At 47.0% G+C, this 17,778-nt stretch overlaps 1 protein-coding gene across 1 annotated transcript in view; it reads right to left on the minus strand.

Moving 5' to 3' along the window:
* The window catches only part of pik3r3b (phosphoinositide-3-kinase, regulatory subunit 3b (gamma)), a 139,974-nt gene that overhangs the window by 81,064 nt on the left and 41,132 nt on the right, over nucleotides 1-17,778 (minus strand). The window contains exon 5 of the mRNA XM_062395773.1: nucleotides 3,985-4,116. Within this exon, the coding sequence (XP_062251757.1) occupies nucleotides 3,985-4,116 (132 nt within the window). The remainder of the gene's footprint in view (nucleotides 1-3,984; nucleotides 4,117-17,778) is intronic.

Genomic DNA, 17,778 nt, shown 5'->3' on the forward strand with positions numbered 1-17,778 from the left:
CTGAGAAGTTTGAAGCTTCTGACCGACCTGGAATCTCAAACAGCATCAACACAACAACACACTGAGAACAAAAGGCAGATTGTGTTGGAGACACTGCAGCGCGGGACGAGAGGACGTTCACAGCAGGACAACAGACCTGTGAGGACAACAGACCTGTGAGGACAACAGACCTGTGAGGACAACAGACATGTGAGGACAACAGACCTGTGAGGACAACAGACCTGTGAGGACAACAGACCTGTGAGGACAACAGACCTGTGAGGACAACAGACATGTGAGGACAACAGACCTGTGAGGATAACAGACATGTGAGGACAACAGACCTGTGAGGACAACAGACCTGTGAGGACAACAGACCTGTGAGGACAACAGACATGTGAGGACAACAGACCTGTGAGGACAACAGACCTGTGAGGACAACAGACCTGTGAGGACAACAGACCTGTGAGGACAACAGACATGTGAGGACAACAGACCTGTGAGGACAACAGACATGTGAGGACAACAGACCTGTGAGGACAACAGACCTGTGAGGACAACAGACATGTGAGGACAACAGACCTGTGAGGACAACAAACTGATTCTTCTGTTTGAAGAGCATCAACAAAAGAACGAGCGCTGCTCTGAAACAGAAAGTGACCTCAAACGATGCACATTAATAAAGATGTTTGTTTAACTATGTACTGATCTGATTCCAGGTCTTTAAAGTATAATTGTTTTTATATATCTGAGTTGTTTGTTTGTTTAGTTTATAGAACAGCTGCTGGTGTTGAATGAATTGATCGATGTGACGTCTTTGAGTTCCCTGATGATGAGTTCACACCAAACACAAACTGAATGTTTGGATTGAGTTCCTCGTGGAATACGATGACGCAGGATCCAGACCTGTTTACTCACTTTGTTTGTTTGAGTAAACACGTCAGTGAAGAGTGAATATTCTCTCCTCCAGGAAAGAGAGAGACTGAAGTGACCTCAGTTACTTCAGTGTTTATGTTCTGGAGACGCCAGGAGCCAGCGGCGTCATGTGTGCGTCCACATGAGTCCTGTGTGCGTCCACATGAGTCCTGTGTGCGTCCACATGAGTCCTGTGTGCGTCCACATGATGGCCCTGCGGCTCGGAGACCTCCACCGTCTTCTCCAGCAGCTTCGTCTCGTCTCTTCACACAGTTTCACTCAGAGAACCAAGGTTACGCCAAACTACCTTTTCACACACATCCCCAGAGTGGATTCTAGTAATAACCAGTGTGTGCATGGCGCTGGTGGCACTGGCAGGTCTGTGGGGCAACGAGGGCTTTTGGAAATCCCTTCACAAATCTGAAACATGTTATCTCTGCTTGTACCAGTGCATGGGGATTTCCCCCCCGACGGGCCAGCGACCGGAGCTGGGATCACACGGACCAGCAGATGACTCCCGGAGAGCGGCAGCAAATAAAAGAGAAGCTGAGGGGATTGGAACTATTACAGCATCAGCAAATCTCCGGGATCAGACTAAGACCGGACAGACAGGGACTGTCTCTATATGAAGAACATTTGACTGAGTCCGTCCATGTGGCTTTAATCCCCCCCCCCCCCCCCGACTGCAGCACACACAGATTCATGAGTTCAGATTAAAACTCAACAAACAAGAAGGGTCTGATCGATGAATTCACTTCATACAAGTCAAACTGAAAACCATCTTGGAGCACACGACCATGAGAAGCAGATCAGAAGTGAACAGTCATTTAGAGGCGCCCACACTTTGTTTTCATTATGACGACAACAGAGAGTAAAAATAAACCTGGTCCCAAACAGAAAAGAGACTAAATTAACAAGATGAATAATGAATAATGAAATTAAAACTTAAACAGCAATTCAGGCTCATTATGAGGCTGCAGGTGACGAGCGGGAAAACACACAAGAACATAATGTTTGTGTTTGATTTTACACATTTTTTTTTTAAACCCCTTTTTCACGAATCACAATTTGTCTCATAGATGTCGGGAAGGAGCGTGAGGAGAAGAGCTGAAACGTCTTCCCTGAGGAACCCATCAGAAGATGATGGAGTGAAGCAAACACCTGAACGACTTCATATGAACTCAGCAGAGACTCGGGGATCCCTGGATGTTATTACACGACTCATCCTCAGCGTGCAGATGAAAAGCTTCGGGCCTCGAATGCCCTTCTTATTATATCCTCTGATTTCACAGGAGGAATCGCTCCCTGCTCTTCGGGTGACCCCCCCCCCCCCCGTTCCCAAAGCAGAAGTTCAATTTCAGTCGGCTTAACCTCGGACGACCGCCGCAAAACACTCACTGCATCCTTTCAAAGTGGTTTATCCAGACTTAAAATGTTGCCATGAATAAGTAAAACAAAAGAGGGTTGTCACTTAACGAGAGAGGGGAGCACTTCCATAATTGAGGTGGTTTTCAGCCGCAGATCATGTCGAGCAGCTCAGCACAGTCATATCTTCAGGAGGAGGTTGCGGGGAAGTCACAGTGAACTTCCTATAAACTCACGCGGTGCTGACGTATCCTGAAGAACTCACGACACCATCGGTCTGTTCAACCGTCCGTGTGCGTGCCGGTTGTTGACTCGCTCTTATTTCCACCCACCAGCACGCAGAGCCCCGAACTCCGAATGCCAGGGGAGGGCTCATGAAAGATGGATGAGAGTGTACGAATCCCTTAAAAGCTGTGGAGAGGGGGGGGGGGGGGGGGGGCTGCTGGGTGAGGTGCGCCGCAGGTGAGAGGGTGAACCGGGGGGTCAAGTGCCCCGAAAACGAGACGTCCACTGGATCCTGAAGCTGTCGGGACGTTAGCCTGGTTCGAGGGGATTTGGGAAATGGCACAAACGTGTGAGGCGCTCGAATCGAGTGGCAGAGCCGTGAAAGCATGAGCTCAGATTTAGCTCCAGAGTTTAACCCTGAGTGAGCAGGGAGGTTAAAGAGAGAGAGCACATGACTGAGGAAGGAGCTGGAGGCTGAAACTCAGTCCTGACCACAGAGATGCTGCTTCCAGCTGCAGCTAAACAACTCTCTGACTTTGTTGTGGGTCATTGTTGTGTTTTACAAACTGTTTCACTTGAGTCTTGTTCTTATCGACTTTCCATCGCAAGTGAAACGCGTCAATACATTTAAATTAGCTGTTTTTTTTCCCGTGTCGCTGCAGAAATGTTTTATTACTCCTGGTTTGTTTTGTGTCTCCAATTTCTGATGACACCTCAAGACAATGAAAGTGAATCTTTCCAGTGTCATGTGAATTCGTTCTGTAGGAAACATCCATGGCAGTTATTCTTAAAGTTAGAAGTGATTGTGAATGACCAGCCTCCAAACTGGTTCCAGTCAAACACGCCACAAAGACGTGATTTGATTCAAACTGAAGACTATTGATTACTAATATTAATTATTAAGAAACTGAGGTTCAGAAGAGTTGCCTCAGAAACACTGAGATAATCGGGAATGAGATCACTTTTAATTAAAGGAACAAACTCAAGCCTTTTAAAATTGACCATGATGTGAATGGTTTTGTCTCTGTGTGTCCTGTGACCGACTGGGAACCAGTTCAGTGTTTACCCAGCCTCTTGTCCTATGACAGCTGGGATTGGCTCCAGCCCCCCCCCCCCCCCCCCCCACACACGTTCTCAAAGGAGAGAAGGTGGAGATCGATGGATAATCTTCTAAAATATCTTTTGTTTTGACATGTTGAACCGCTCACATTCTTTTGGATTTAATGTATAACTTTCAGAATAAAGGTTTTCTGATATCCATCCATCCATTGTCCATTATTATTTTTGTTATTATTGTGCGGAGAGTAAATCTGGGGTGAATATCTGAGACCATAACTCTCTCTATGATCCAACACCACCAGAGGTTCTTTATTTTGTTGTGTGAACAGACTTTGTTAGCCTGAGCTAACAGCAGTGAGTGTGTGTGTGTGTTTGTGTGTGTGTGAGTGTGTGTGTGAGTGTGTGTGTGTGTGTGTGTGTGTGGCGGTGAACATACTGTACCTTGAGCGGTGTAGACCAGCTCGCTGTAGACCGAGCCCGGGATGATGGGGCCGTTCAGGTCCTGCAGGAAACCTCTGAGAGCCTCAGTCAGAGAAACCACATCATACTGGTCCAGGTCCACTGAGAGCGGGTCTGAGAGGACAAGAGGACGGAGACAGACGGAGACAGACGGACACAGCAGGAGATTAAACGTGTGATATGTGTTTTTCATCCTCTCACAGCGGCTGGGCTTCCTGAGGACACGGGCTCAGGGGCCCCGAGGCAGAGTCTGTGAAAAGTGACTTTCATGTTGGGGAATGAAAGAGCAGAGTCACAAGTTTCACTCAGAAACTTGAGCAAAGTGAATGTGAGTTACTTTTGTGTGCACTTTCAAACAACTACAACAAACTCCAGGGCTGGTCCCTCAGGTTTTCTGCAGGACGGCCGCCTAAGAAATATTCTGAGGCTACAATCAGACTTTAAAACATTCTCTGTGCACACCAGCTCGTATCAGGTTTAATCCCTGAGGCTAAAAGCCATGTGACCTCTCATGTGCACAGTCTGGGGGTAAACAGGAAGACAACCTGGACACAGGAGCCGTCTCAGGCTGCTGGAACAACATCTGGACTCATCCACATGTGAACCTGGAGCCTGAAATGAAGACGTGTGGACGTGTCTGTAGCAGAGTCGATGACATGAAATCATTGAGTAGTGGATCATCTCAACCTTCCTCCTCTACTCTTCCTCCTCTCGTCTTCCCCTCTTCCTCCTCGACCTTTCTCCTGTTTGTCTTTCATTTTCCACTCCTTTTCCTTCCTTTTCTTTTCAAGAGTAAAAAAAATACCTTACTCCAGAATCTGTAACTCAACATGAGTAAAAACTGTGTGAACTCCCCCTCCACCCTTCATCTTCCTCATCTCATCCTCCTCTTCCACCTCCACCTCCCCCGGCTCCATATGCACCGGACCCTCTGGACTCAAAATGGCCGTTATATCCCATTGATTTGTGCCTCTCACTAATGCCTGAATAAACCTAACCAATCACCACGGGCCAGTAAACCACCAGCCCATTAATATCACTGGATGACCTCTTCACACCCGCGCGCTGAGGCCTGTGTTCCTGAGCAGTGATTCGTCTGGGGAGTCCATCCCCCCCCCCCCCAACACCTAGACAGAGCAGATTTGCTATTTCACTGAGACGCGGAGCATAAAACCATTTGCTTCCCGAGGGGCAGATTGTAGTTTGTTAATTTGAGGGAGGTATATTTATTAGGCTGGGATTTGTGCAGGTGATAATAACCACGCTGGTGACGGTGGTACACAACTGTTTTGTGACGCCTGCTGCACACCAACACACAAACAAGAATCTCTCTTTAAAATCCGTCTGAAAACCATTCAGCTGTCAGGAAACGTTCTGAGATGTTAACACAGCAGATTAACTCATTAGAGGACTTTTGATTTTGAAATGCTTTCACAGCGAGGCGTGTTCACCTTGAGTTCCTGTCGTCTCGTTATATTTCATCATAAACTCGCCAAAAGCATTGTTCACCACAAACGTCACATGAGCGGCAACGTCTTAGAAAAGTTCAAATAAAACAATGACACTAATTTGATTTCATTAATTCATGAGGACAGGACTTGTCTGTCTGATGAGACGTTCGCTGCCTATCTGCTGCTACACCCCTGGGTGGGAACAGCTGTGTGCAGCGACACCTTTCTGCCCATGTAGTTGTACATAGATTCTAGATGTAGATTAAAATGCACCTTTGAATGTAAACTCACTGGTGGAACTGGGATTCTGTGTGCAGCCACGTTTGGATAAAGTCAGTTGGCAGCTTAGTGTGTGATTAGTCAGTGCTCTAGAGATATAAGAACCATTTGAAAAGGATTCTAGAACTAATGCTGAACCAATGAACACAACCAGCTTCACACAGTTATCTGTTCTTATTCATGTAGCATTTACTAATATTTATTCTCGAGCTTGGAAACATAAATTGAAGAAATAAGTTTGCACCTCAGTTATTTTGAGGTCACGTGTCTTTAAAGTGAAACTCGTCACCTGCTGAAGAAGTTCAGGTGAAAAACATCAACGGCTCTAAGAAGCCTTGTGGTGAACTTATCACTCATGAGTAGCTCTTCATATTACACTGTGTTACATCTCAGGTTGATATAAAAACATAAAAAGCTGAAGTTCACAGTGACTCCGACCCTCTGAGTGTCTCCTGTCTGACGCTGACAGCCGCTGGATGAGTCCAGACGAGGCGTCGGCCGGTCATGAGTTCTCTGCAGCTGCCGAGCGGAGAGGCACCGACACAAACTGCTGAGTCATGACTGTCGGTCGTTCCCACGCTCACAGCAACAGGGAACAACTGTTCTGCAGCAGCGCACATGATGTGTTTGAAGTCACTGGGTCTGTTATTTACTGCTGTGGATGTGGACACAAATAACTGATAGGATTTTACAAGAATTAACCACAGAAGCTTTCACATCATATTGAGACTATTTTTAATCCACGATGGAAATTGCAGATGTTTTTTTTTGTGCAGAACAAAATCAGCCGTTTGTTTGTATCAGACACCAAGAAGATTGGTGTCTGATACAAACCAGCAGATGAGCCGGTGCTGGATTAAACCACGTTCTGTCTGAGCCATGATCACATTAATCCACGCTTCAGATTCTGTGTCATGTGGGAGTGACCCCTGACCTCCAGGTGACCCGGGGGGCCTTCAGAGAAACCAGGCTGAGCAAAGATCAGGTGAATATGAACAGGAAGGAAAGTTTGAGATCAACACTTTGTTTCTGGAAGTAAAAATCCTATTTTGTCCATCCAGTGGAGACTTACTAGCAACGTCAAGGTCAATCCCCGGTGTAATATCCCTGGCTGTGATTGGTGGAGCTCTTTGACCACATGTCACCGTAGTGAGGAGGAAGAGTCTGAAGCACAAGACCACTCCAAACGAGGTCAAATTCAAGAAGCATGGTTAATGGGAATAAACCAGTGTGGGATCAATAAAGTTGTGTGATATCTTCTTGTTATGAATCTTGTTGTACCTGTTGTATCTTTTGTAAACATTCATCTGTCCCGTCACGTTTCCTGTTGCTCTCAAACCAGAAACCCTGCAGCGACACCATCCCTCTGTAGTGCTGCAGACTGGGAGCAGACCCGCTCCCAGTCTGCAGCCCCAACATGCCTTTAGCAAACCAAGCATCTCCGGCGGTTCAGACACTGACGGAGCCGAGCCCACGGAGACGTGACGGATCCATTGGACCCGTCTGCACGGCAGCTCCTGTCTCCCTGTCACTCACACACTATCTACTGCAGTGTGACAGGAGCCAATTGACTCATTGAGCAGATTCACACACTTTAAAAACCCCACATGGGTCATAATCATGTAGTAAAATGGATATTAATCAGGCTGACATGTGTCTGAGCCCAGAGGAGTCAGATTTGCACAGGCCTGTGTTGTGCTGCTACAAGGGACACACAACGTCTCTGTTAAAGACTTGAGACAAGACAACGACTGTTTGTTTCCAGCTGTGGAACAAAAGTAGCAGCAATAAACCAGAAGTTCAGGAGCTTCACTGATGACCCTGAACCTGAATCATAACTTGATCATTAATGGTGAACTAACACGTGAGAGTCTGAAGCTTCATGTGTTGGTTTCATTGGATCTCGATCGTTTTGGTTTCACATTGTGATTTAGAGACTAAAAAATGTGTGTTGTCAGTTTGGCATCGAGATAGTTTTACTATTACCTTCAGACTCAGTATTCCACAGTACTCCAGTACTCCAGTACTACAGCACTCCACAGTACTACAGAACTCAGAAGTACTCCACAGTACTCCAGTACTCCAGAACTACAGAACCATGGTTCTGTTTGATCCAGACCCAGAACCCCTTCTTCTGGTCTGAGGAACCTTTCACACCTGATGTTCTGGACCAAAGTGTAATTCAAGGCTTTTTTGACACAGTTGAAAACTTTCTGGTGAATAAAGTGAAAGTTCTGCAGAACAGTAAACTTTGGAGTAAATACTTCAGTCAGAGAGAAAATGCTTCAGATGAGTTCTACTGTACATCCGGCTACACTTTGCTCACATCTCAGTTCCAGGCCTGTAGCTTCAAACCCCCGTTACCCAGCGTGGTCGAGTTAACAGAGAGAGCGAGAGCTCTGCTGGGATGAGTGATGTCACACGGGTGAGGGGGGGGCGTGGCGAGGGCGACTTCAATCACACCTGCTCTAATGAAACAGAGTCGGGCTCAGGGGCCACGGTCAACACGGCATCAACCCACCGCTCAGAGGGAGAGGGAGTGAACCCAGATCAGATCAACTCTCTCTCTCTCTCTCTCTCTCTCTCCATAGTCTTCATCCTCTGTTTGACCTTCACCTTCAAGTCTCTGAAGCGTCACTTTCCCCGCTCCCTAAAAAACTTGATTAAGTCGTGACCTGAGAAACACGTGTACACTCAGCTACGTGAACGCTCGTGATGATTGATGATCACTTCATGCAGAAGTTGTGATTCTTTCACAAGTTCGGACTTTTTCTCTTTCCTCTCAGATCGTATCACTGGAGATAAAAACACGTCCGTGCTCAGTTTCCTCTGTCAGCTCATCAAGGCTGTTTGAACTCGAGCCGTGGATCAGTCGACAGACGGATGAACGAGAGGAAGGATTGATGGATGGACGGATTGAGGGGAGCTTGGTCGGTAATTATTGGATTGTTGCATTTACAGAAGAATCCATTTGGCAGGACCGGCTGATTGGCTGCTGTTAGACTGTGTTAGATGGAGAAGGAGAGTTTGTCCTGATCTGAAGGTCGAGTGAAGTCATTTTTAGGAAACACAATCAGACGTTACAGTGAGAACTCTGGATCAGAGTCTCCCTGATTCTGAAGTGTAACCATCAGACCTGTTGGACAGTTGGATATCGAGGAGGCTTGTGTGGAAGCAGCAGTGATTCAGCGAATGAGAACAAGTGTTTAAATGCCAATAAGTCACAACCACGGCCGCTGGCAACTTCCATCCTGCATTTGTAATGACTACTGGGTGTTGTGGTGACACAAAGAGCCGTCAGTGAGAAGTAATGGTGAGTGTGCATCAGTAGTTTCCTGCTCAGACAACACAGACAGTTATTATTCTGAAGAGGGTCAAGGTCGTCAAATCACAGACGAATAAGACGGAGGAAGGCAAGGTCTGTTTTCATTTTTCAGATTATAGCTGTTGAGGACACTGCAGCAGGCGTCTGAGGACAGAAGGCTGATTGTGTCTCTGTCCTCACGAGGCAGAGGACACAGGTACAGAACATGTATGGAGGTCGAGTCCTCGACGTAAACGACCTTGTCTCTTTGAGCTCAAGACTCCTTCTGTGTGGCGTCCCTGGCAGTAACATCCAGAGCTGCCACAGAGGACAGACCTACACTCTGCCGGCTGCCGGGTTCAATCAGATAAATGTAATACACCAAACCCTTGTGGTCCTCTTTGAACATTGTGTGTTTTCCTCTCAGGGATGTGATTGTGTGTTGTGTGCACTCCTGCAGCAGCATTCCTGTCACTATCTTATTACACTATAAAAGCTGTGTGATCATCAGAGGAAGAGCTGCAGCTCGGGGAGCAGAGGAGATTTGGAAAAGTTGGTCTCAACAAATCAAACCTCAGTGAGTGAGCTGAAGCTGAGAGTGAGAGCGGGAACAGAGAATGTGTTTCATACAACAGAGAAGCGTTTCTCTCAAGGATAAATGTGGTGCACAGAAAGCCGGGGGGGATCAACAGGGGCCCACCACTGGTTTCTGCCCCGGGGCCCCCTGCTGGTGTCGTCCAGCCCCTGTGCTGACACTAAGAATTCCTCTCCGGAGTCGCCTATAGATTCAAATCATATATCGTCCTCCACGAGCTTCAGCTGCTTTCCTTCTAAAGAGCTCCACAGCCCCAGCTCTAATCAAGGAAGTCGTATTCTGTGTGTTTAATACGAGATAACATTTCATCATCCTGGAGCTGCGTAAACACGTCATGATGGTTTTACAAGATTCATGTACCAGTTTTTAATGTTTATTATTGTGACCAGTTTAATGCCAGCTCCAGTCAAATGGAATCCTGTGGACTGTGGAGCCGAACACGTTAACGCAGCTCAGACCCACAGATCACACCAGGAAACATTAAACATTTAAAGACACCAGTAAACACACTGGGACAGCTACTGGTGAAATACTGCAGCTTCACACTTTACTACACTTTTTAATGGAGCTGCAGATACTCTGGGTTTATGTGTGTTTATGCACATACACAAGCATGTTTGATTGCTTTTTGCATATTTGCCAATAACAGCCGGTTTTACCGTGCACTTAACATGTAGCATGTTTTTAAACATGTTTTCTTTTATGTTTTAAGAACTAGAAAGTAGAAATAAGAAATATGTATTTTTGCCATTTTCTTTGATTTCTTTGATAGTTGATTTTCCATCTGTTGTTAAAGAGAGATTAAATTCTAGTGAAAATATGAAAAATGGATGATGATTTGCTGTTTCCTCCTGATTAAGGCTCACATCAGGGTCAGAGGACGAGGCCAACTTCTGCTCCGAGCTGCAACTGAGAATGAAAACCAGAAGCTCCTGATGATTCAATAATGAAAAATGAACCGGAGAGAAAAAGGTGAGAAGGAGAAGAAAGGATTTATTCCTCCGGCCGACCACAGAATGAAGTGAGCGAGGCTGAAGGCTCCTCGGGCGATCGTCTCAATCTGAACCCTCTGAACTCATTCGGCTCCTGAAGTGAAAACACTCAACGGCTGGTGAGTGTGTGGAGGTGTGCGGCTTGTGTTAGTGTGCACATATTTGTGTTGGTGAACCTGCTCACCTCCCGTCTCTGAGGCCGTCCTTGGCATTCGCCTCACAGGCTCACACAGACATCACAACACGGAGGGAGAGAGAAACTCTCCCACCGACGGAACGAGGACGAGCGAGCAGCCGAACCAGACGGAGAGAGAAAGGAAGTTCACCCACAGGCCAGAAGTGAGGAGAGAGAGAATCAGCTGGTCAGCTCTCACTCAGACCTGCTGGGTGTTTGTCTCACGCTGCAGCTGATCTGAGGGCAGATCGTCTCCCAGCTGACTCACAGAGTTCACACTCTTTGTCACTAGCTCCAGAAACAAGACAAACACAGCTCAGACGTGATATCATATTCATAAGTAATCCCTGATCCGTGTTTATGTGAACTGTGTATCTCTTCTTCATTTGGTTCTTACTCTGATGTCGACTTGAATAATCTACAATCTGAAATTATGAATTAGAGAATATCACAACGAACAGAAGATATAACTCGGAGCATCAATCACGTCTGAGGAGGTTCTAACAGGAAGTTCCACCTGTAGACGCCTCGCCAGAGTAAAAGCATCTGACAGTAGAAGATATGACGACACAAAATGTCAAGGAGAAGAAACAGAGGAAACGAGATAAGCACACAGAAGGTGAAGCCACAGGTATCGTTCATGTTACTGGCAAACATATGGTGGAGATGACATTCACTGAGTGGAAGGGAACATACAGAGAGGAGAGGAGGGGAGAGGAGAGGAGGGGAGTAGTGAGGATGAGAAGATGAGAGGAGAGGAGGAGAGGAAGAGGGGAAGAGAGTTTGTGGTCAAATGAATAAAAGTCCAATATGTGCACATGGCAGGTTTTGGAAGATGAAGCTTGTGGTGAGAGTTCAGGGTCAGAAAAGACAAATGATTGTGTCGGACCTGAGACACAATTCAAACTTTGGTTTGATGATTGAAAGTTGGCCCAGCGACACCCACAATGCCCCCCCCCCCCCTCAAGACAAGGATGTAATTTCAGGAGACAGAGACGTGAAATGCAGAGACACGTCTCCACTTGGTCTTTTCTGTCCCAGGTGAAATGAAACGCTTCAGAGACACAGCAGGAGCTGTACTTCTCATTTCCTCCACATGACATGAAACTTCCTGCTCCTGGTGACAAAGGACCACTCGTCACTTTTATTAGATATCCTTCTCTCTCTCCTGTTTCCTGCTCACACACGACAGAGAGAGAGAGAGAGAGAAAGAGAGAGAGATTCTGCGGCGGCACTTTCTCCCCGGTCGAGTGTAAAGAGGCTTCTAATAGGTTATTGACGGGCGCCACAGCAAGATGATGACATCACCTCCGACCAATAGCGGTGCCGGCGACCGACAGACGAGAGGGAGGATGGACGGAGAGAACGGAGGGATGGAGGTGGAAGGAAAAGAGAAGGAGGAGAAGGGGAGGGGGGGGCTTTTAATTTGTGTTTTGCTGAACTCAGCGGCTCCTGTCAGCGACGGCAGGAAGGGGAGGAAAAGGGACGCTGATGAATGAGTGAATAAAAAGAGAGAGGAGAAAAAGAGATAGAGGACGAGGAGGGACGACGGAGGGAGAGATTGAAGAGTGCATAAAGGAGGTGCAGTGGAAGAAAGGATTATTTAATGGTTCGGACTCGAAGATTGGTTGATGGGTTGTTAGAGGAGGAGAGTTAACGAATTAGAAGAAGAAAGAAACGTCTCCATCCATCTGAGCCGAGAGGAGGAGAGAAGAGAGGAGGAGAACAGAGAGGTGGAGAGAAGAGAGGTGGAGAAAAGAGAGGTGGAAAGAAGAGAGGAGGGGAGAAGAGAGGAGGAGAGAAGAGAGGGATGAGAGAAGAGAGGAGGAAAGAAGAGAGGAGGAGAGAAGAGAGGAGGAGAGAAGAGAGGTGGAGAAAAGAGAGGTGGAAAGAAGAGAGGAGGGGAGAAGAGAGGAGGAGAGAAGAGAGAGGGATGAGAGAAGAGAGGAGGAAAGAAGAGAGGTGGAAAGAAGAGAGGAGGGGAGAAGAGAGGAGGAGAGAAGAGAGGGATGAGAGAAGAGAGGAGGAAAGAAGAGAGGAGGAGAGAAGAGAGGAGGAAGGAAGAGAGGAGGGGAGAAGAGAGGAGGAGAAAAGAGAGGTGGAAAGAAGAGAGGAGGGGAGAAGAGAGGAGAGGAGGAAAGAAGAGAGGGAGGAGAGAAGTGAGGGAGGAGAGAAGAGAGGAGGAGAGAGGAGAGGAGGAGAGAAGAGAGGAGGAGAGAGGAGAGGGATGAGAGAGAGAGGGAGGAGAGAAGAGAGGAGGAGAGAAGAGAGGAGGGGAGAAGAGAGGAGGAAAGAAGAGAGTGAGGAGAGAAGTGAGGGATGAAAGAAGAGAGGAGGAGATTAGAGAGGAGAAGAGAGGAGGAAAGAAGAGAGGAGAGGAGGAAAGAAGAGAGGGAGGAGAGAAGTGAGGGAGGAGAGAAGAGAGGAGGAGAGAGGAGAGGAGGAGAGAAGAGAGGAGGAGAGAAGAGAGGGATGAGAGAAGTGAGGGAGGAGAGAAGAGAGGAGGAAGGAAGAGAGGAGGAAGGAAGAGAGGAGGAGAGAAGAGAAAAGTTTGAGGAATTTACTCACAATTTAATGGTTATTGATCGTTTGCATGTGTGTGAGTGTGTGTTTGTGTGTGTTTGTGTGTGTGTGCGTGTTCCACAGTCTGAGCCAACATGAGTCATCGTTTCCAAAACACAGTGCCCACCGTATGTGTGTGTGTGTGTGTCCATGTAAAAACCACACACATTTGAACTGTGTCGAGTGCACAAACAAACACAACACACAAACCCAGCAGTGATGTAAATGTCCACTTATTCCTACAGGTCTGTGTGTCTATATGCTTGTGAGGACATTAATGATGTTGAAATCTAAATCCTAGAATAAAAGTCAGTAGAAGACATGATGACGGGACAAAATGTCCTCGCTGCTTCAATCTGTCCTCACTTCGCAAACGTCTAAGACACGTCCACATTTACCCAAAACATGTTCCAACACGTCCTCGGTTTCAAACAGAAACAGTGAAGGACTGAAAATGACCTTTCACTGCAGGTTTAATGTTTGTCTGTCAAATATGTCACAAACTCACAAACATAAATAATTGCGACACAAAAGAACTCCCGCATTTCATCCATTATTGTTATTGTAGGAGCAGAAGATGCATGGACACAACACACACAACACGCACACAACCTGTGGAGTGCAGATCACACACTGCACACGGACCCTGTGACACCTGCAAGCTAGACACGTTCTTATAGTTCAAAACATAAAACATCCTTATTCTTAAAAACACTTCTTCAAAAATGTCCTTGTTTTTCATTGGTGTCCTCACTGTCTCACACGTCCCCTAATCGTGTCCTCAGAGTCCAAACATGTCTTGACTTCCCTGAGACGTTGTCACTGAACTAAAGTCACCTTCACTGTGAATAAAATACTTTTTAAAACGTCTCACACTCCTACACCCCCCCCCCCCCGCAATCTGCAAAATGTCCTCATTGTCCTAAATTGTCTCCGTTCAGGACAATGTGTCTTCAGATTCCACCGTGTCCTCATCGTCCACAGCCGTCATGTTTCACACACGTCCTCACCCTGAAGAACACACACACACTGAGAGTTACTGGGCCGACACACACACTCTCTGTGTGTGTCTGTGTGTGTGTGTGTGTGTGTTCTTCTGTGTCGGCACCGCAGAACCAACCAGATAGAAAGGGCTAGATATCACCATGGCAACCAGCGGGCCGTGTACCAATCGCAGGTCAACTCGATGAGGTAATGCAAACACACACAAACACACACACACACACATACACTCACACAGACACACACACACACACAGAAAACATGTCCTCACTTTGTGAGGGCGATATTCAACACATGCAGCAAAGCAACAAAACACTGCAGAAGAAAAATAACACAAATAAACACACACAAACACACACACACAGACACACACAGAAAACATGTCCTCACATTCAACTCATGCAGAAAAGCAACAAAACACTACAGAAGAAAAATAACACAAATAAGCACACACACACACACACACACACAAAAACAAATCTGAGGTTGTGGAACAGCCTGAGAGTTTCTGTACAATTCAACAACTCCCTGTTACATAATGTTGTTCCATTACACACACAGGGAGAGAGAGAGAGAGCGAGAGAGAGAGAGACAGAGAGCGAGGGAGGGAGAGAGGGAGAGATAGTAACAGACAGAAAGAGAGAGAGAGAGCACTGCAGCAGCTCGCTCGCCCTCCCTGCAGAGCTGTTGCATCGAGTTGAACAAAGATCCGTGGAACAGACGAGTCTCTCACTCTGCGACACTCTGAGGTTCTGATGTCGTTACCTTCAGAGACCAGTTCTGTGACCATGACGTAACACTGGTGTCACTGGTGTCACTGGTTTTAAAGAGTTGCTCTTGGTTGAACTTTGACCTTCGGTGGTAGTTTGACCTTCTGATCGTCACTAACACACAAACTGAGGGACTGTGAACAGAACTACGACAACAAATCTGTGAATATGTCTTAATAATAACTTCACTTTATGTCTCATCTGATGTGATGACCTCTGGTTTCTAACTTCCTGATCACGACTCCACCAGTGACACCGTTCTCCTTTGTGTTTAATCTTCTTCATCTGCACGACACCAGGAGACAAACGCTGAAAACGTGATTCTCCACGACGTCTCTGAACTTCCTGTCTCCTCAAACATCACCCCCCCCCCCTCCCACCCAACTCTCCCTTGTTGTGTGTCCATGTGACCTCGCAGCCACTTGTCAGCACAAATCTGTGCACCAGCTCCTGCTTTTCATGTATATTCCATAGGATCTGTCCATGTGTGTTACAGCTTTGTGTGACTCTGGGTTGTCGTTCAGCCCCTTTCTGTCTCAACCTATATGTGGGGGTGCGTGTCAGGCCTGCATGCTAAATTCCTCAGAGTGCCCACATGTCAGCTCCTGTCAGTTAATTGCTGTGAGTATGTGCACGTCTTCGGCCTCACGCTGACCCCCCCCCCCTGCTGCCCAGGGATGACAGGTGTATATATGGATATATATATATATGAGTGTGTTTTCTGGATCCTCGCCACGGAACCTATTCTCAGAGATGTTGAGTTTCCCACTGAGGACAAATATCCACTCTGTGTCTCGAGGACAGTGTCCAGCTCGTCCTGATGGAACCTCACAACATGGTTTCATTTATCTTTGTTTCTTTTAGAACCAAGGACTTGAGAAAACTGTAAAAAATCTATATTTGCTGTTTTATTGGTCCTTTAAAATAAATCTCTAATCATCCTAAGAAAATTAGAAATTAGAGAATAATTTAACAATAGAGAAGAGAAGGTCCTCCCTCCTCTCACTCGTCTACATTGATCTCAGCCTGACACGGTGCTGTGTGCAGTTTACTGATCTGTGTCCCTTTAAAGAACTGAGAACCACTGTGTTTGAGGAGCGGAGCTGCCAGTGGGCTGATTCAGAGCTCGAGGTATCACACTAAACCAAACTCAAACTTGTGTTTACAACTTTCTTTCTAATCGCTGCAGGAGCGTGAATCCCATCCACTGACATCAGATCAGTTCTATCTGAAACCAGGCCATTCAGCTTCTCCTGCCAAAAGACTCCAGGTGAGAAAACTCACAGCAAGCGACTGAAGTGCAACAGATACAGAACTGGATCATCTCCCATGACTCCACAGAGGATCCAGAAACTCTGCAGTGCTGCAGTCCGTCTGCATGGTTCTGCCGATCAGGACCAAAGTCCAGTCCAGCAGGTCTAACCTCCATGAGCACATTAAACAGGTACGTTCAGTGAATCAGCTCCAGTCCGGGACATCAGACTGGAACTGGAGTTGAACCGTTGTGGTTCCATCGTCCCGCCTCCTCCCGCTTCGCCTCAGACTCGAGTCCTGGCTCAGATTTTGTGACTCCCCCTACTTCCTCCCAAAAATAAAGTACGGAGCCAGAGCACTCCCTGGTGGTGCCAAGCCTGAACTTCAGCGACTCAAACTCAGCCAACTTCTGAGTGTGAGCTGCTCGGCTCCTCTGGGCCTCGGCAGCTGATCCCAGGAGGCCCGGTGTCAGCAGAGGTTTGAGTTGGATTCACCCGGAGGAGGAGGAGAGAACCTGAGGCTGTGAGGAGCAGACACTTGTTGCCTCTGCAGCTCCTCAGGGTTCAGACTCAGAGACCTGAGGAGTCACTGCTCAGCTCAGTGATGTCTCTGAACTTTAGGTTTCATCACGTGACATTCAGTCTGATTCCTCTTTCATTAGAAACACAGTCGAACTGCAGGAGGTTGAACTTTCAAAGCTTTTCACACAGAAACCATGAAACTGGTCTGAGATCTGTTTAATGTCCAGTGAAACATGACGGACAGCTACTACAGAGACAGAATAACAACCTGATGGTTTAATGCACGAGTGATTGAGATGAGTTACAGAAGGAAAAGTGATGTCATCACACTTTATATGATTATTGATTATTCTACTGTCTGTGTCACATGTCGTTTTCTGAATGATCCTACAGAGGATGTGATAATCAGTTTGGTCCTTTCTGTTTTCATTCTTTACCAATATGTTGCTGACCAGAGATCAGCCCTCTCAGCAGATTAACAGTATATAGACAGTGGCACGTTGGAACAGTGGTTCTGTCCCAGTTTGAATCCCAGTGGAGTTTGAATGTTCTCCACGTGTCTGTGATCTGATCAGAGACATTAACAGTGTGAACGGTTCTTTGTTGATAATTTAATCCTGTGAAACACTGGCGACCTGTTCAGGTTGTAGCTCCGCCTCTCGCCCAATGTCCGCTGGGATTGGCTCCAGGTCCCCCCCCCACCACCACCACACCCCGCTTATAATGAAGATATGCTGTTGCCTGGGGCCCTGAGCTGAGAGCCGGCCCCCAGAAACCACAACCTCCTGAATATGGATGAGCAGATATGGACAGGAACACGCCGCGGCCCCGTGGTCGGGTTTCCAACGTGGGGCCCCCAGCTGCCTTTGGC

This window comes from Platichthys flesus, chromosome 9 (assembly GCF_949316205.1).
Source record: "Platichthys flesus chromosome 9, fPlaFle2.1, whole genome shotgun sequence".
NCBI lineage: Eukaryota > Metazoa > Chordata > Actinopteri > Pleuronectiformes > Pleuronectidae > Platichthys > Platichthys flesus.